This window comes from Mustela lutreola, chromosome 9 (genome assembly GCF_030435805.1).
Source record: "Mustela lutreola isolate mMusLut2 chromosome 9, mMusLut2.pri, whole genome shotgun sequence".
Classification (NCBI taxonomy): Eukaryota; Metazoa; Chordata; class Mammalia; order Carnivora; family Mustelidae; genus Mustela; species Mustela lutreola.
This window is the reverse complement of record NC_081298.1, coordinates 96,459,436-96,478,971: the sequence shown is the minus strand read 5'-3', so window position 1 is coordinate 96,478,971 and position 19,536 is coordinate 96,459,436. Positions and strand designations below refer to the sequence as shown.

At 48.7% G+C, this 19,536-nt stretch overlaps 1 protein-coding gene across 1 annotated transcript in view; it reads right to left on the bottom strand.

The window, feature by feature from the left end:
- Positions 1–19,536, bottom strand: part of HK2 (hexokinase 2) — a 60,660-nt gene that overhangs the window by 24,011 nt on the left and 17,113 nt on the right. Inside the window, exons 2-3 of the mRNA XM_059188165.1 lie at positions 17,723–17,885; positions 1,766–1,914 (exon numbers count right to left, since the gene is read on the bottom strand). Of these exons, the coding sequence (XP_059044148.1) occupies positions 1,766–1,914; positions 17,723–17,885 (312 nt within the window). The remainder of the gene's footprint in view (positions 1–1,765; positions 1,915–17,722; positions 17,886–19,536) is intronic.

The following is a 19,536-nucleotide window of genomic DNA, read 5'->3' as shown; positions in this document are numbered from 1 at the left end:
AATAAAGAGTCTAACAGCAGTTTCTCCCTCAACAAATTCTCTTCATTGTCTGAAATTCCCTTCTGTGGGCACCTGGGTGGCTCAGTGGGTTAAAGCCTCTGCCTTCAGCTCACGTCATGATCTCAGGGTCCTCGGATCGAGCCCTGCATCGGGCTCTCTGCTCAGCAGAGGGTCTGCTTCCTCCTCTCTCTCTCTCACTCTCTGCCTGCCTCTCTGCCTACATGTGATCTCTGTCTGTCAAATAAATAAATAGAATCTTTAAAAAAAAAAAAAAAAGATTTATGAAATTCCCTTCTGAAGTGGGGATCTAGTAGAGTGGGAAGAACAGTAGACCGGGAATAAGAAGGCTCTGCTCCTTCTACACCCGAAGGCCTAAAAGATAACCACCCTGGGAAGGCATCTTACTGGATTTCATGTTCTCTATTCACTCTTCCATTGAGTATATGCTGGAAAGAAAATCAGCAGGGGGGGATCCAGGACTCCCATACTGCCTAATTCCAGGAAGTACCACTCTCGTGGACCACATACATCACACAGCCTACCAACAGGACGGAGCCCCGGAGAATTGGGACAACACCTCAGTGTGGCTTTGTGTTGTGACTCTGCCCTTCCCACCCCTATGATCTAATGCCAAGTCATTCACTCAGGGTTTCAAAACCTAATTCGACATCTTTAAAGTATGTTAACAGAGGCACTCAGCTTCATAGGGCCGGGGGGGGGGGGGGGGGTGCAGGTAAGAAGAAGAAATGCACACATAGCTTTTGCTCAGCCTGTCACACAACAGGGCATCACGGTCAGCTCCTGACGGTCCCTCATCCACTCCAATGCGTGAATTACTTTCTGCGCAGGGTGGGCTGTGTCCCCTGCGGTCCAACTGCGCTGTAAGCCCAGGAGGGAAAAGGCTGGGGAACTCTGATTCCCAGTAAGGGTCACTGCCCCACGCACAGGAAGAGCTCAATACATGTTTGGAGATTATCACAGTCCAATTCCATCCTTTCTCCTTTTTCTCCTCGCTATTACTGAGAGGATTCTCAGTATGTGGATTTCACATTTCTTCTCTTATCCACTCCTTTCACTGTTTAGATGCTCCAGAAGCCACAGGACACGAGGATGACGAAATACGATTCAGAGCAATGTGGAAGCATGCGGTGCCCACTCCAGTACCAGCTGGGGCGGATACCCCAAAGCCAGATTTTGATGTTTTCTCAAGAGGCTTCCATCCCTGTGCGCAAAACCTCTTTTGTCGTAGACAGGCAAGAAGAGAGAGCAAATAACCATAAAGATAAAGGGCCAAGTTCCATCGCCCTGTGATGCGATGGTAACAAGTGTGAGACCAAGAGGGCTACAGAATGACCACAGGGGCAGACCTGACTCTGTGTGTTCTGCCTCGCTACTCGATGGCACCAATAACAACCACAAGTGTCCAGTAGGGTGCGTCGGGCCTCCCGACAGCAGGCTTTCATCAATTACCAGCCCATGCAAGCAGACCTCCAAAGTCATGGCAATCAAAACACCACCCACCGCGGCCCATCCAGACTCTGGGGTCTCACACGCATGCTCTCCGCGCTTTAGTCTGTGTGCACCTCTCCTGATGCAGGTGCCTCACTCCACCTCCAGGCACAGAAAGGGATCACCAGACAGAGAGAGGACAGGACAGAGAATCTGGGCCTCAGACAGGGTCTCCTCCTTCCAGACCAGAGAAAGAGCAGCGTCTGCGCCTGTGGGGCCCAGAGCCCAAGCAGCCACTCTGGGGGTAGGGTCCTACCTGGGTGCCACTGCCTCGCATGAGGTCCTCGGGGATGGCATAGATCTGGTTCTCCATCTCGACCTTCTGGAGCCCATTGTCTGTTACTCTTACCCGAAGCACACGGAAGTTTGTCCCTCCGAGGTCCAGAGCCAGGAACTCTCCGTGTTCTGCAGAGAGACGAGGGGCCACTGTGAGTTCAGGAAAGAGAAGATCCTCACAGAGCCCAAGACTAAAAACCCACGAGCCCCTCCATAAACACTGGTCATCTCCCAGTGATAGGTAGCCAGTGGGTCTTACTTTTTATCACAGACATTTAGGTATGGTCTGATCCTTTTTCTTCATGCTGAGCACTTTTATATTACTTTTAGAATTCACACAATAATGACACAGTCTTACACCCAAGTATGGGGTACCCAGCCTCTCACAAAACTACTATTTCAGGGGCTTTCAGCCAAGTCCCCATCAAGCTCAAGAGGCCTACCAGGCCCTATCCCAGGAGGTCACACCTCAGCTTTGTTCTTCATGCTCCCAGGACACCCAGCACACTGTTAAAGGCCTGTGGGCCTCTGGGCTTTCAGCCAAATCGGGGTCCCCATATAAAATATACTTTTTTTTTTCTTCTGAAGATTTTATTTATTTGTTTGACAGACACAGCGAGACAGAGAACACAAGCAAAGGGAGTGGGAGAGGGAGAACCAGGCTTCCTGCAGAGTGGGGAGCCTGATGCGGAGCTCGATCCAGGATCCCGGGATCATGACCTGAGCCAAAGGCAGAAGTTTAACAACTAAGCCACCCAGGTACCCCCAAAATTTACTTTTAATGTCTGCATACAGTGATTGCAATGTCCTATGGCAGGATAAGAGGGTCACGTGATAAAGTGAATGAATACAAAGAGCTGTAACTTAGGAGGCCTAGCAAATCGGCCAACCAGGTGCCCCCCCAAAAGATCCCAGGCTTATTAGAATGTGAGAGAATGCTGACCCAAAAGTATGCAAGAGTCAGGCCACTCAGCTGTTCCACTCAGACAGGCCCCAGAGCTGGGGTACAGGGGGTACAGGGAGACTCCACAAACACAAGTGGGTCAGGATCTTCAGGTGTCCACCAGGAAGGCACAGTCCCTTCTCCCCAGGAAACAAGCAGCGTAGACAGAAAACGTCCAGATTCTACACAATAATACAGCTGGCTGCAGGGACGTGCTCCACTGTATGGCACAGAATAGAAATGCTGAAGAGATGCAGGGGCCGGCGACAGCTCGGGGAGGTGGGCGCACCATCTCGGCAGCCTCCCTCTGCCAGCAGGGGCTCCACCCTCTTCAACGGCCCTGATGCACACGTTCTTGAAAAATACAGTGTTACTTTCTGGGGAATTCACGTACAGGCATGTTTGCCAACCCTCAGCCCATTTCCCACCGGGTGACCGGCCACTGAAGTGAGGCAGCATGGGCTAGTGGGGCAGCGGTGCGCTCTGACCGGAATGAGCCAACAGGGGTCCCTTCTGCGCCCAGGCCCTGAGAGGAGCAGGAACTGCTCGGCCCTGAGAAAAAAATACTCCTACCCAGCTCCCTGAGGGCACTACCCACAGCCTCTACAGTCCGAAGGGGCAGCCTGGGGGAGAGGGATGTCATTCAACCAAGATTCCATGGGACTTGCCTCTACACATGTGCCCATCTGGCAGGAGCCAACACACACAGCCTGGGTCTGGAGCCCACGTTACCTTGTCAGCTATCCGGCCACGTTCTGGCCGTGGCAAGTTCCTGAGGCTCGGCCACCTCACCTCTGAAGTGGGGGCATCATGACTCAAGTGGTTGTGGGGAGGCAAAAAGCTACAGAATGTGTCCCAACTACCCAACACAGTCCCGAGAACTTAGTTTGGGGCATACTCGGTAGGTTCAGGAAACGTTCCATCCAGGCATCCACACATGGCCCAGTGCCACACTGAAGTCCTCTGGGCTCTCTGTTAGGGCTGCCTCTCGGGCTGAAAAGCAACATCACCCTCACCAGCGGGGACTGAAGAGACCTAAGAAAAGCCATTGGCATCTGCCCCCCCACCCCCACCCCGTGAGTGCAGCATTTCCCCCTCAGGGGCACTAATTTCCTGTCCCCTCCCTGGCGTCTGGAAAGTCTCCAAACCCCACTGTGCTCGACAGCCGGGACACCCTCAACCCCTCCGGGGGTGATTCTGCCCTTCTCGTGGCCATGGGCGACTTTTCCAGGCACTCCAGTTCCGAGCCTCCCCTGGTGGTGGGAACCCAGCCAGACTGCAGGAAAAGCTATGTGGTGGTTGTCATGGAGGATGAAAAGGTAAATCAAAGACTAACTGCCTGCATCAGCACTCTGGGGCCTAGGACGCAAGCGATGCGCTGAATCGGCGGCCACGGGGGTCATGACTCAAGGCCAGCCCAGCCTCCGTTCCCAGGAAGGAATGTCATCCCTTGCTTTCTTTTCAGACTCTGCCGGAACAGACATTCCTCTTGGCGTGCCTCCTCCCCAGCACCCAACCCCCCACCCCCCACCCCCCGTTCTGCAATCACACACGATCACAATTACCACAGCCTAGGGCTGGATTCCTTCCAGGTCTAGTATCTCTGAGGCAGACCCAGCACCATGACTTCTAGAGCAAATATGAAGGTGACCCCCCCCCTTCCCCCACCCCGGACACTGGACAGATCCTTCTAGTGCCCAGCCCCACACCGTGCACGAGAGGCCCCTGCAGAGCCGGGGTGAAGAGCTGGGCCTTCAGCAACAGGCAGACAGGCTTTGATCTGAATTCCAGCTCAGCTGCTTCACTACTTATGCGGCCTTGGAGCACGTCACCTCCCCTGTAGAACAGGGCCCATAGTACGGACGTCTCCCAGGGGTCATGAGGCTGGCACAAAATACAGAACATGCTATGTGTGAATATGAAGGCTCACAGTAAGCCGTCAGTAAACGGCTGCTGTCATCACTCTTCCTATGCCCCTTTGGTTGATCGTGTAGTTCTCCTCAGCCCCTCCAATCCCCACTTACACCTACTCATGGCACAAGTCCCACATCTACTATGAACTTTCCAGAACATTCCAGAAGCCCAGGGCAGACAGCATGGGTGTGTGTGATGGGGCGTGAAGGAACATCACATTTATGGGCCTGGGACTACCAAACTGGACAGGTGGGAGCAAGGCTCTGGGGCAGAAAAACGTGCTTATGGTAGGTTTCTTAAGAAAGTGCACAGGCCATGTGACATGGCCATGAGGACCCAGGAAGATCCAGAGAGATCATTCTGCTTAATGATGGCTGTTATCTGAGGCAACACATTAAGAAAACATCTATTGCATTTGCTCACTGATGGTTCATTTGTTAAGCAAAATGTCTGAGTACCAACTGATTAATAACATGAGACCATCAGGCCAGAGGCAAGGTCTCCTTCACTGCTGAGTATGTCTGGAAAGCAATTAAACTTTCTAAAAGTAGCCTCTGGCTACAAACCACCTGCTACAAACATCTGATTTCTTAAGAAGCTCAAACAATACAAAAGTGGGGAAAATTAAAAGCAAATATCCCTTTTCTCCATACCCCAAAAGTAATCATTATTAATGCTTCTCAGGTGTGCTTAGGTACATTTATTTTATAAAGACACAGAGGCTGTTAACAGATACCCTCAGAGAAAAGGGATTGGAATTGCTGGTTCTTAGGATGTATGCTTTTAATTTGAAGACACTGCCTAAAAGTTCATGCCTAAAAGTGCTCAACGATTTCCACACAAACCAACGTCTGGGTTTTGTTCTCACCAAGGTCTCTTGTTATGTGGCAATTAATCTTGGCCAACCTCCTTGGTCAACGTGGTATCTCATTTTTTAAACTGGGTTTCCTTCTACTGTGTAAGGTTATATATTTTGAATTATCTGTTGTTGACTGGCCTTTTTGAATTCCTTGTTCTGTGAAATTTCCTATTCACATCTTTTGCCTTTTTAAAAAATACGTTCAGGGACACCTGGGTGGCTCAGTTGGTTAAGCGTCTGCCTTAGGCTTGGTGGGGAGCCTACTTCTTCGCTTGTGCTCTCTCACTCTGGCAAATAAATAAAATCCTTAAAATATATATATATTCATTATTTTCTTAATAACCTAAAAGAACTCTTTGCATATTAAAGAAACTAGTTTTATTGGTGGTATAATTACAATTATTTTTTCCAATCCAATGTCTGTCTTTTCACTTTATTTGTGGTATTTTTGCCATGCAGAGAAACACTTAATTTTTATGTTGTCAAAATATTTATGGTTTCTGGGTTTTATGTTAAATCTGTACAACTTCTAAGGATTACATGAGCTTGCCACCTTTCCTAACTCTCCCCAGTTCCTCCTGAAGGTAGCTACCACCACTGCTAAAGTGAAGGAAGCAAAGTTTGAAAGTGTACTGGAAAGACCAAATTCATCTTCTATTTTCTTTTTTGTTGTTTAAGCCCCCACTCCCGCCCTGCCTCTCCCTTGGGGAAGGTACCCCACTAGGGACACCCAGCTGCTCACTGCACAGCTGCCATTTTGGGCAAATTGACCCAGATAGGCGGCCAGCTTCTCCCTTCATAAAATTCAGCTGCAGAGGATGCAGGCATCCGTCCGGCTACCTCTCACATGCCAAGCAAGTACTCTACCAGCTCCCATTTTCTACTTTTTAATGGGACTTCTTTGGAAAACAAAGCCCAGCACCCTGTCTTCATCTCTCTCATCCCTGGGACAGAACTCAGACTTCATCACTGGCATCTGGATTACTGTGGTGATAAAACAATGGAAAGACAGAGGCAGGTGTGAGGGAGGTTTAGTTTTTGAGGGCCCGACATGTAGGGGATTTTAACGGAAGAAAAACATTTGTTAAGTGATGGTCACTTTGTTTATAAGCTTTATCTCATCAATCTTCAGGAGCCCTATGGGGCATCATAATAGCCATTTTCCAGACGAGAAAACCGAGACTCAGGTCAAGTAACTGAACCCAAGATCCAAGTTCAGGTCTGGTTCTCCAGCAAAGTTTTCTCCTTGACGAGCAAGGAGGCTCCTCATGGGAAAGTTGTAAATCCTCAAATAAGGAATTCTTCATGAATAACTCCAAGAGCATAAAGCCCAGAGGTCACCAGCAGCCTCCAAGCTGGCCTGGGTGGCAGAGGAAGTGACACTGTGGTTTAAAGTTCAGTCATTTGGTTTAAGGTCACAAAGGGGTAAGTGACTGCTGGGTTTCATGAACACACGTCCATCTGACCCCAAAGCCCGTGCCTGTCCCACCGCACCACACCCATCTCTCTTGTTCCTGGAAGCTGAGGAGGGCCTGGCACAGAATGAGGCACATAAGCAATAAAGTGGTGAAAAGGAAAGCCAAGACGCCCTAATCTTTATCAGTAACTGCAGTCCGTCCCTCCCTCCCCCAGGTCTACGGGAGGGTGAAGGGCTCTCCAACGTGAGTGGGTGGTAGCAGACACACACCCGCTGCATGGAGGTGACATTCCCCCCCGTCCCCCCGGAGCCCAGGACCCTCTAAAGCTTGTTGATACAGTCTTTACTGATGGCCACAAATCGCTGCCATCTCTCAATCACATGGGACCTCTGTTCCCACCAAGCCCTCTCTGGCAAAGGTCCTCCTCATTAAAAGCATCCCCACCAAAACCAGGTAAGAGAAGGGGTACCGACGCTCTTCCACAAGAAAGCAAGGACTCGAGCCAGCACTGCCAGCCCACGGTGATGAGAACTGGCAACGGGAGCATCTGGTCGTGCCGCCCTCCATCCAATTGCCCAACAGTCAAGATCCAAGTTGCTCATCTGGCGGAGTGTGTGCGCTGACTCATTCTGCCCACTTTCAGTGAGGCTCTTATCAAACACTTAAGGTCAGCAAGATAAAAGGGTTTCAGTTTCCCCTGGGAACTCACCTGTCTGGGTGGGGGGTGGGGGGGAGGCTGTGGAGGACTAGTAATGCATCAGACCGGCTGCCTGAACAGGACAGTCACCATCATGTTCTTGGATGAGACCTCAGGAATGGGTCCCGAGCAGGCCATAACTTCAGCATTGTTAGTAACACAGAGGTGGCCTGCACCTGGCAAGGTCTGCACAATTTTTGAGGAAGGAGAGGCGAGGGCCAGCTGGATTTTCCAACAGGATCTATTTTACATCATTAGGTACTTGTCACTAATTAAAATAGCTCACCACCTGTTCCTCCCATCAGGCCCTTGGAGCACTGTGTCTACGAGGGCTGGACTTACAAACAGGTTGCATCTGGTTTTGTATTTTTAAGCAGCAGTGCCCTTTGTCAAAGGCAACTATGTTCAGAAGGGGCAGCACACTGCCCGTCCAGGGTTGGAGCCAGAGCTTTTTCAGAACATATTCTAGAAGCCCCTCTTTGAACAAGAGGCTTTTAGGCAGTGTTCCCAGGGTTCTCGGGACCAGTGCAGGTGGCAAGGTCTGATCTTTGTGGGTTAAGGAAGGCCAGTTAAGGCACAACCTTACCTCCCACCTCCACATTTCGAAGTTTGTATCTTTCCCTTACTGTTATCGTCTTAGATATGGGGTTCCATATAAGATTTCATTTTGTTTACAGTTGGGAATGGGGTGAAAAAAAAAAAAGTTTTAAAAGTCACTATTTTAAGAGTCAGACCCAGAATCTATTCTAGGACCTGCCAACAAAATACTTCCCATTCTGCAATCAGCTATTTCAACAGTGAGCAGCACTTGAACACGGTACTAAAAGCTTCTCCACTATCGGGTGCTATACGCAAACCCAGTCCCTGACCAGAAGGTGAGAAAGGGGGCAGTGAGATGCACTGTGGCAAGCCCGTGACTTGCTCTGCTGGGACAAGCAAAAGTTCTAGCCAGGTCCGAATGATGGTATGAAGTTGCTGGACAGGGAAAAGGGGACACAGGTAAGGGTGTGGAAGTTCACAGAGTGTTCAGGGAATGACACATCAGAGTGGCTACAGTGTAAGGCTCCTACCACATGTAGCAAATACCAATGCCAAGGACTCTGGATTTTAAGCACAGGATCAGCTTTGTTTTCGAGAGGGCTTTGATAGCCCTGCGGACCACGGGTCTAGCACTAGGGACACCAGTGAGGAGGATGCTGCAAGATAGTCGGGCCAAGCAGGGTTCTGGGGCCATGTACAAGTGGTCAGTCACCCAAGTCTGCCCAAGACTGACATGCGGCTTCCAGTGCTAAAACTGAGAAAATCCCAGGCATACCAGGATGGCTGGTCACCCCAGGACCTTGCTAGATCCAGCCATAAAGGACATCACCTCTTATCACCTCAAGCCAGAGGCATGCAGCCTTGAACTTTGAGGTAGGTCAAAGACCCAAGTCCCATACTGTCACATCCAGTTCCTAAGTGGCCCTTTAATAATTCAATGCCCCCAAAGGGACTAGCTCCTGCCTGCTGTACCACAGCAGGAACATTTCCAGGGGCCCCAGATGACTCCACTGAACATTCCAATCCTCCCGCCGTAGCTCTAGGTTGGAAAGCTTGTTTATGCTCTGCTTTTCAAGTGCCTGCCAGGCTAGCACGCAGCCAAGAGAATGCTTGCTCTAAGACTTTATGGCACAGACTCCAATTAAGAGGACTCAAAAGAGCAATTTGCAGGTCCTGGACAGGTAAGCCAGCAAAACTACCTTTGGCAGGCCCAGGTTTTGAGGCCCATATTTCCCATGTACCTGGAACCACCACAGCTACTACCACACCTGGTGGCCTCTTTTTAAGCTCTAGGATCCCAGCTACTCCATTAGAAGGCAAAGCAAGCAGGTCTCCACTCAGTAGCTCAGAAATAAAGTCACTCCATGTCATTAAAGGTATCAAATCACAGTGAATGTGGGTGTCTAGTACAGTCAAAGAACAGGGTAATCGGCTCTTCTACAATCTTCTACGACATTGGTCTCCTAATCATCTTAAGCGATAGGATACCAAATGCCAAAATGGAAAACTAGAGAAAAACAGAGGCTGCTCCAATCGAAGGAGGGAGCTGGAACACAACCAACACATTACGTACCCCCAAAGCTCCCAACACACACACCATTGGAAAGCATCCTGCTGGGGTTCTGATACTGAAGAAGTGTTTCTTAAGCTCAAAAACGCTCCAGTCACAGAAGTGTTACATTCCCCCCACAGTTGCGAAACCACTCTTCAAAGGATTAAAACATGTTTTAATCCGCTGGGTGTGTTCAGATTTTCAGGCAGGCCCACCAGGAGTTCAAGTCCTGTTTCAGGATGTATTAGCCGTACAATGTCAGGTAAATTACTAGAAATGTCGGGTTTCATCATCTGTTTAGAGGAGATAGTAATGACCTCTCTAGCCAGTACCTCCCCTCCACTGCCCACCAAATAGTCCCTTTGGGGGCATGCGTGTGTGTGTTTGGCCAAGAGTCAATGCAATGAATATGTAAGGTGTTTGGCACAATGCCTGCTACGTGTAAATGTTTAATAAACTACAGCTACTGCTCTATGGAAACCACTTATCGATACAATCTTTGGTTTATACTGTCGGCACCATATAAATCCACTAACTTGTTTGTGTGCTGGTTACTGATCAGTCCTCACTGCACGCCCGTTGATATAATGCTGAGCAACCAAGATAAGGGTTCCTTTCGGGTATACTCGCCTCTGTGCAACTTCCCGGCAGCCTTGTCTCTATCACATTGTGTGCTTACATTATATGACTGGGTACCATTCTGTCATCATTGGAACTGTGGAAGCCTTATCTCCCCAAGGACAATTTTCACTCTTTGAAGGTAGGGTACAAGGCAGTTTCAGCATACTGCTGCCTCAAAGGACCAGCCTTGGTGGGGACTCTACGGAACCAAACCCAAGAAACAGGCTTGAGTTACTGGCCGAAGAATGCATGCATTGTGCTAGCGGGCGGCAGGGGGCGAGGGGAGGGGGGCAGGAGGCAGAGAAGAATAAATCACTTAGCTAGTGGTGGGCATTGACACTCGGTGGGCGGGCTTAAAATCAAACACTTCCATTAGCTCACCATGTGACTCTGGGCAAGTTGCCTCATCAAACAAATCTAGTTTTTCTATAAAATGGGTTTCCTAGTGCCTACCACTGGGTCACGATCCAAATTAATGAGATTGCTCAAAGTCAGTGCTCAGCATGGCAGCTGGCCATTTGGTAAGCCTACAGCCTGTCATTGTCACCACCATCTCATCGCCCCCTGCTCTCTCGGCAGTTCAGTCTTGCTAGACGATATACTGACCTGGGAAAATAACTCCCAATTCAGAGAAGTGGGAAAGGATCAAATGATTGATACAGCAAAGCCTTCAACTCACTGGGCCTTACAAGGCATCTTTATAGCTAAACAATCTTAGTGCAACAAGAGGATGACAAAGACCGCACAAAGACACTTTACTTCTGGAACTTGCATCTGGGATATGAGCAGATTCTCAGCTGGGTTGTACTTGAGCTTCTTATTTTAATGGTACCAAGCCAACCCCTATCTGGGATGCATTTGAAAAGATGATAACCCAGGGGCGCCTGGGTGGCTCAGTGGGTTAAAGCCTATGCCTTCGGCTCAGGTCATGATCTCAGGGTCCTGGGATCGAGTCCCGCATGGGACTCTCTGCTCAGCAGGGAGCCTGCTTCCTCCTCTCTCTCTCTGCCTGCCTCTCTGCCTACTTGTGATCTTTCTCCGTCGAATAAGTAAATAAAATCTTTAAAAAAAGATGATAACCCAATCTGCTCTGGAAACTTTTTCAGCAATAGGAGTGGATGTAAATTATGAATCCTATGGCCAGAGTCAGGACGCCCCCTGCTTAAGGCCTAACCTCTTCACCTCTCCACCTCTGCCATTCACTGGCCATGTGTGACCTTGGCAGTCACCCACTGCCTTTGGCCTTGGTTGTCTTATTTTTAAATTGGAAGTCTCTCTTGGAGAGTTTGCATGGGGACTAAACAGATTATGTAAATCGCCTAGTAGACACTGTGGGTGCTCATTAAATGGTATCAATTATTCCCAAGTTTTTACTCTGCAGATAGAACAGTTCCATTCTCCGAAAGCCGGATGGGTCCCTGGGATGCATGTGGTAAGCCTGCTGACAGGACTGGGGCTAGCACCATGATCACACACCCAGCTATGGCTTAGGGCAGGACTGCCTATGGAGAGCCCAGAGATGGCAGGGTTCCTGGCAGATACAAACACATGCTTTCTTTATTCAACTCAGCACTGAAAACAAACAAACAAACAAACAAACAAAAAAGCAAAACAAAAAAAAACGAGAGAAGGTTGAGGAAGGGTACAGACAACAAATACTGGTGAGAATGAGGGGCAGGTGTCAGTCTCACACTGTTGGTAGGAGCATAAAATATAAAACAGAATGGTTTGATCACCTTGGGAAAAAAGCCTGGCAGTTTCTTGTAATAAAATACCCACCAAACTTTATGAGCCAGAAAGTCGACTCCTACTTGGTTTACCCCAGAAAACGAAGGCATGAGTCCACAAAGAGGCTTATGCAAAAATGGCTATGGCAGCTTTAGTCCTAATGGGCAAAAACTGGAAAGAGCCCAGGTGTCCCTCAATATGCACCCCACATAGGCTTCCAAACATACCATGAAATCAGCAACCAAAGGGAATGAACTACTGATAAACACAACCTAGATAAAGCCCATGGTATCATAGGTAGATGAAGACTTGCATAAAGAGTAAATACCAGATGACTAGATTTATGGAAAGCTGTTCAACAGGCAAGACTCATGCACATGGAAAAATTTAAAAGTGATTGCTTCTGGCAGTCAGGGTCAGGATTGCCTGGGGAAGGGGCACAAGGGAACTTTCTAGGCTGGTGGTAATGTCCTCTCTCTTGATGGGGGTTGTATTAAATATATACACTGTTATTAAAACTGTACGTATCTGTCAGCTCATTGGATGATACTTACAATTTGTCATCTCACTGTATGTAAATTTTATATTAAAAAGAAAACAAATATTGACATCTAGTGAGTAAAGTGCACACTGAAATTGTGGGGCTGAAATAAACTGATTTCTGTAATTTACTCTGCAGATGCACCAAATAAAACAAGACTGATGGGTAGAAGCGTGGATGAGAACGGTAAAGTAAATTTGGTAAAATATCAATGTAAGAGAATCTAGACAGTCTGTATATAGATGTCCGTTATACAATTCTTTCAACTTTTTAAAACTGGGGGGTGGGGGAGGCAGAGGAAGGGGGAGGATTTTTTTATATACCCTGACGGCCATCTGAGTAAGATATTCTTGGCCCATCTACATGTATTTCATTTTTCTCTGGGCCAATGACATTTCTGTACAAAGATGGTCCACACAATCTATGAAGTGTGGCTATTTTAGAATCAGCTCCTCTGGGCTTGGTGTCCACTTTCGTTCCTTTCCTTCTCCCACAGACCTCAAACCACTACATGGAGGTTCATTTCCCTTCAGTAGAATGGAGACCTGCATCATCAATGGCCAGCCTAAAGCTTCCTGAAGTCTCTCCCACACTTTCCACCAGGACTTTCATTACCATTGGCCAGCTGGGGCCCACAGAAATAAGAGTTAGAACCTGGTCCTCGCTCCCAAATGCAGGGGTTCTGGTGATAGGGATGAATCCTCCAAAAGGAAGGACCCAGAAGCCTTACCCACCCTGCCTCAGTGAACTTGGTGCTGGCCATGGCTCTTGCAAAGGTGAGTGATGGCTGCACAGGTCTTCATTTATAGAACACGTGGGAAGGTCACATATTTGCTTTTCCCTTAATTCTAGGTCCTCCAGTCCCCTAACGGTACAAATGAGGAAACTGAGGATCCAGGCATACATGAACTGCTTGAAGGCCCACAGCTTGACTTCAACCCCATTTAAAATAGAATTCAGATCCTCACCCCACTCAACACTGCCCTGGAAACACCTCCCCGCCCCTCACCCCCAGAGGAAGACAATTTTACAAACACCCACCTAGGACAAAAATGGGGGACAAGCTTTTAAGGCAGCATCGCTCACACTGCATGCCGGAAAAAAAAACCTCAGGGGCTCCTGACCAGCAGCTTTTTTAAAGGAATAGACAGCAATATCCGACTGCACCACATATAAGAATAGACATTGGTCCCTGCAACTTGTTTCAGCACTGTATAAATATTTATACATGGGTGCTGCTTGGTGTAAGCACGCAGTCCAGAAAAGCTAGGAAGGCACTGATTTAAAGATTAGGCCCCTCTAGATCAGAGATTTAGATCAGAATTTTAATTTCGCAGTTTCAAAAAGCGAACGCTGGAAAGGAATTCGCTGAGGAAGGCCATCATGGAAAAGGCATCACTTGAACGAAGACCCCCTTCCCCCCTCCTTCAATGGGAGAGACACATCACCACCAGTAGCAGCAACAGAACCCAGGCTGTGGCCTGGGCAGGGAAGCCGGTGATGCACCACAGACTGTCTGGGAAGAGGCAGAGATCCCTATACATGACTGACCCACGATCTCTCTTCCAGGCAATCTACTGCAGTGTCAATATCAAAGCCGAATTTTCATTTCAGATCGGCTTTATCTACTGAGGGGTGGATCCTTATCGCCACAGTCCGTAACTCAGAGCTACAACTCACAAAATATAGAACTGAAAGCCTTGACGTTGTCCATTCGAAATTACATCCCCTCATGTTCCCCTCCCCACGTTCAGTCTCCTTTCTTGATTTTCCAATGGCAATTCCTATCATTCATGTTGGATATATATTCCAGTTGAGATCCCAATAATTTTACGATGTGTGTGTCCATAAGCAATGCCCAGCATCGTTTGAGGGATCTGAAGTTACATCCAGCTACTAGGAGGTACCAGTCCTTCCTCCCCGGTGTATCCTTATTAATACCCACACATTTATGTAACACTGCTGCATTGTATCCCTTCACAAGGATAGTCCATAAACAGTTTCCAATATGCTGTCATTATAAGCAACAATGTTATAAGGCATGGAAAAGGCATCATTTGAGCAAAGACCACCCCCACCCCAGGCCAGACTGTTCCTTCTGAACATTCTTAAACATGCCTCGTAGGTTCATAAGGAATCTGTTCAAGTTACGATACAGCTGGAGATAGCATTCCTGAGTTAACATATATGCACACCTTCCACTTTACTAGTTACTGCCAACCTCACAGACCAGGAAAACTGCAACTAATAGTTCAGTGTGTGTCCCTGAGACTTTGTATTCCTTTATGCACATATAAATACATGAGTTTATACCGTATGAATATGCATAAATCGATCTCATGCTTTATAATGGGTTGCAGAGGACCATTTTCTGCACAAACTGACCAGTGCCAAGCTGATGGACATTAAGGGTTTTGCCCTCATCACAAAACGTCAAAGAATTTTTTTGGTGCATAAGTGAACAGCACGCTGGTTCCAGTACCCACGTACAGCAGACTGAGACTGTCAGATCCACCTCTTCATTGTACAGAGGAATAAATGCTGAGTCCCAGAGAGCCAGGGTGAGGAGCTGGCCCCAGGACCCCACCCAGCAGGAGAGAAACGACAGGGCTGAGCGCTGGAGTTCCTACACTTGGGGCACTTGCTCCACTTAAGGGAATAAAGCATTCCAGTACACATTCCTTTTACACACCATCCCCATTTACCCTGTCGAATTTGACATTAGCAAGAGCTACTCTGTGCATCACCAAAGTCAGGTAAAATCTCCTTGTGAAGGTCCAGCAGAAAGTCTTGCCCAGACCCTTCTGCCCGAGAATGCTGCAAGGGAGGGTCAGCCTCTGGCTCCCACCTCAGTCCCAGTGGCTCATGGGCACACAGGCTAAATGCCACTTTCATCTCCACCTTGGGACACAAGACAGGTTCCCAAGACTCCAGTCTGAGGTCACGGAAGAAGACCCCATGACATGGCACAGTAATCAGTGCAAACTCTTATAAGGCTCAGGCCAGTAAGTGTCCAGGTCTCCAATCTCAGGAAAGCAGTGAGAAGGTTCAAAGCTGGTCCCATACCTTTGTATTTGTATTTGTATTCACAAATGTATTCACCTGCTGAAGCCGGACATCTGGCCCCACATTTCAAACACTTTCAGCTGCGCTTGGGCCGTGTGACTGGCGCTGAGGCGCACAGCCTCACGCGTGCACGCACACACATAATGGACCGGCGGCAGTCCTGATGCCCGACCTTTGGCATATATGAGTCTGAATCCTGACTCAGCTTCTCATTAGCTGTGTGACCTTAGGCAAGTATCAGACCATCCAAGCTTCAAATTCCTCCTCTTAAAAAAATACAGATAAAATGTGTCCCTCTCTTACACGGTTTTACAAAAAGGAAATGAGTGACCATACATGGGTGCTCAGCAAAGTTCTTAGACAGTCAAAATGTAGTAGACACTTGAGGTACTTGCCTAGTGGTGGTGCCTGAAATAAAACAATGTCCCTGGCCCTAAAGAGCCAGTAAATTTATCAGAATGTCAAATAAAAACAATAGAAGCGGGTGTGGCCGCCAGTCAGAGGGAGCGGCTGGTACAGACAACAGTGCCGATCTGGAGGGCATATGAGGGATACCCAGGGATCGGGGCTGGCCGCTCACCTCAGGGAACTCAGTGCTGGGCTGACACACACACACACTCGGAGGAACCCCAAACCCGGCCACCCCTGCAGCGCTGGGTTCAGGCTGAGTCCCAAGGCAAACATATAATATTTTCCAAATTGTTGGAAGAACCAAAGTCTCATTAGACAAACCAGGTCCCTGGAGGCTCTCAGGTAGGTTAGCCTCAAGGAGCCTGGGCTTGCTGGCTCTCCCCTTGGGCTCTTTCCCTACAGTCCCCATGCGGGTGGCTATCCCACACTGCTCCCCCGTCGGGCTCCAGGTACCTCACATGTACCGATGAACAGGCACTGACACGGCCCCATTCTGTCCCTTGTTGGAGGATGCGGTCGCCTCCGGACAGCAGGACTCAGCATCCTAGCACCCACTCGAGCACATCCCTCGGGCCTCGCCCTGTCTCTACCAGCAGCCCCGTCACTCCGTCGCACATGGCAGATGCTGCCGCTGATGTTACCCAGACAGTTCTGCCCACACCCCTACACTGTTACTCCCCTGTGCCGACTGAAGAAAGACCCACTGTTCTAGGTGTGCGTGCAAGGCTCTCTGGCCCACTTCCAGCTCCACCACTCCCTTTACTCTGGTTTGATTAAACTACCTGCTGGGTGGCACTCCACAAAATACAGGGTCTGCATCCAGCCAAAGAAGGGGATGAAACCAAGCGTGACAGATTCTCGTGCACACCCTCAGAGCCCTTAATACCCAGAGAGGCACTGTGGCTCTTCATATTCTCCCAAGCGTATATGGGCTTCAAGTACTTTTTTTTTTCCCACAGAGTTCCAGAAACACATTAAGGACAATCTGTACCATACTGTTTTTCCAGCAAGGCTGTGGAATGTGCCACGTAGAATGAATGCCCTGGCCTCTGGCTGTGACCACCTCAGACATGCCTGATCTTCCTCACCATGACTGTGCAATCTCAGTGGGACTGCGAGCTCCCAAACTGAGCCGATCAGCCTGTCTCAGCATAGGGACAGGAGAAAAATGGGTGGCAGCAATGTCTTGGCAGGGCTGACAAAAACTTACTTCTACCCTGACTGCCACAGCTGCCTGCTTTCCAGTCTTCCTGATTACCTCTCCCCATCAACTTCATTAAATTTCCTGTATGCTTCAGGGGCACCTGGGTGGCTCAGTGGGTTAAGCCTCTGCCTTCAGCTCAGGTCATGATCTCAGTGTCCTGGGATCGAGCCCCGCATGGGGCTCTCTGCTTGGCGGTGAGCCTGCTTCCTCCTCTCTCTGCCTGCCTCTCTGCCTACTTGTGATCTCTCTCTCTGTCAAATAAATAAATAAAATCTTAAAAAAAAAAAAAAAAAAAATTCCTGTATGCTTCAACCAGCCAGGGCTGGTTTCTGAGGTATGAAACCAAAGAACCTTTGCTGATACATTGTTCTTTCAGTCCCAAAAGCCACCCAAATCTCCCCTAGGCGATGGAGTGCCCAAAGCCATCCCCCCAGGGGCAGCACCTGTCCCATCTGGAGTAGACCTCACAAAGGTGGGCAGCATTTTCACCGAAGCCGTGGGGTGGGTGGTGGCTCCAAGCCCTTTCTCCATCTCCTTGCGGAACCGCTTAGAGATCTCCAGAAGGTTCTCATCAGAAAGACGCATGTGGTAGAGATACTGGTCGACCTGCAAAGAGCGGGAGGGAGGAGGGGAACAAGAGTTAGAGATTGGGAGGTTCACTCAGTGTGGTGTGCATCTACGTCATGGAACATCCCTCAGCCCTTCAAAAGAATAAAACCTGTTATGCACAGAAGGTTATTATTCAAGACCACTTAATTGGAATCTATTTGACAAGGTATCTTTAAAAATAAGAAAGAACTAAACTGAAAGGTAAAATGAGAAAAATAGGTTTAACTTTACTTCTGAAGAGTGGTAAAGATGAGGGGAAAGGCACATGAGGGAAGAGGGAGAGTTCTTTCCAGAAAAGCTGAGTTTAAGGGTCTCTAACAATGTTCTAGGAACTGGCATTTATCTGACCCTCCTTGTTCTGCACACACCTCGAGGCCAGTCATGGCAATCCTATTATCCCCACCTTGGGCCCAACAGCCAGCTCCTCTTGCCTCACTTACACAATCCTCAAGTCTGCCGTTCCCTCTCCCAACCATTTTCCACCCCCAGCCAGACTCCAACCATTCCCCTGCTTTAAAAAAACCTTTCAGAGGCTTCCCATTAGAACCAAACCTGAAACCCTTCCAAGGCCCCACATGATCTCCGCAGCACCCCCACCCTCCTGGGGCTCACTGTATGTATTTCTTAGTGTCTAAATCATAAGCACAGAGGGTTAGAAGAACTGTGTGTTATCTGTTCACCCCTGCATCCCCAGCAGGTGAGGACCCAGACTAGAACTTCTACATAAATAACAACTCAAGCTCTCCTCTCCTCAGAGGCAGAGCCAACTCCCATAAATTTACATGAACTTTCCCCAGATTTACTACCACCAATCAAAGAAGCGCTAGAAGTCCCTCTCACACCATTTCCTTCTTGGAAGCTCCCATCTGCCTTGGCTGTGGACATTCCCAGTCTTTTCCTATCAGGAAGAAGTCTGACAGAATCCTTACCATGAGGCACGTAAGTTTCCACAACACCCGTTCTCGGCAGCGCTGTCAGGGACAGGTGACGCTGCTGGCCACAGCAGGGTAGGGGTCGACAATCAGGAACCTCGGCCCAGGCCCCAACTATCCCCTCAAGGCTAAGGGTCACAGTCCTCCCAGCTTCATCAGCAAACTGTGTGACTCCAAGCAACCCTGCTCTCCCCAGCCCTGAAACGGGGGTCCCCAGTGGCCAAGCTGGCTGAGGATCACTGCCTGGTATTGCTGTAGGAAACAAGGAAATTTCCTGCCTGCTCCCTGCCCCTGCTCAATTTTGACAAAAATGCACACATTTTTTATAATTAAGAGTTCCCAGACAAATGTGGTTGTTAGCAGTACAGCCTATTCTATTTTCCAGCCTTTTTGGTCAGAACTTCTTAAATTTCTTTCTTTTTTTTAAAACCAAACCTGCAGCCTAACATTTCCAGAGGAAGGGCACAAGGTGCTTAATCCTTTACGAAAAGAACCAACCCAGGGTGCCTGGGTGGCTCAGTGGGCTAAGCCTCTGCCTTCGGCTCAGGTCATGATCCCAGGGTCCTGGGATTGAGCCCCACATGGGCTTTCTGCTCAGCGGGGAGCCTACTTCCTCCTCTCTCTCTGCCTCTCTGACTACTTGTGATCTCTGTCTGTCAAATAAATAAAGAAAATCTTTAAAAAAAAAAAAAAGAAAAGAAAAAAGAAAGGAAAGA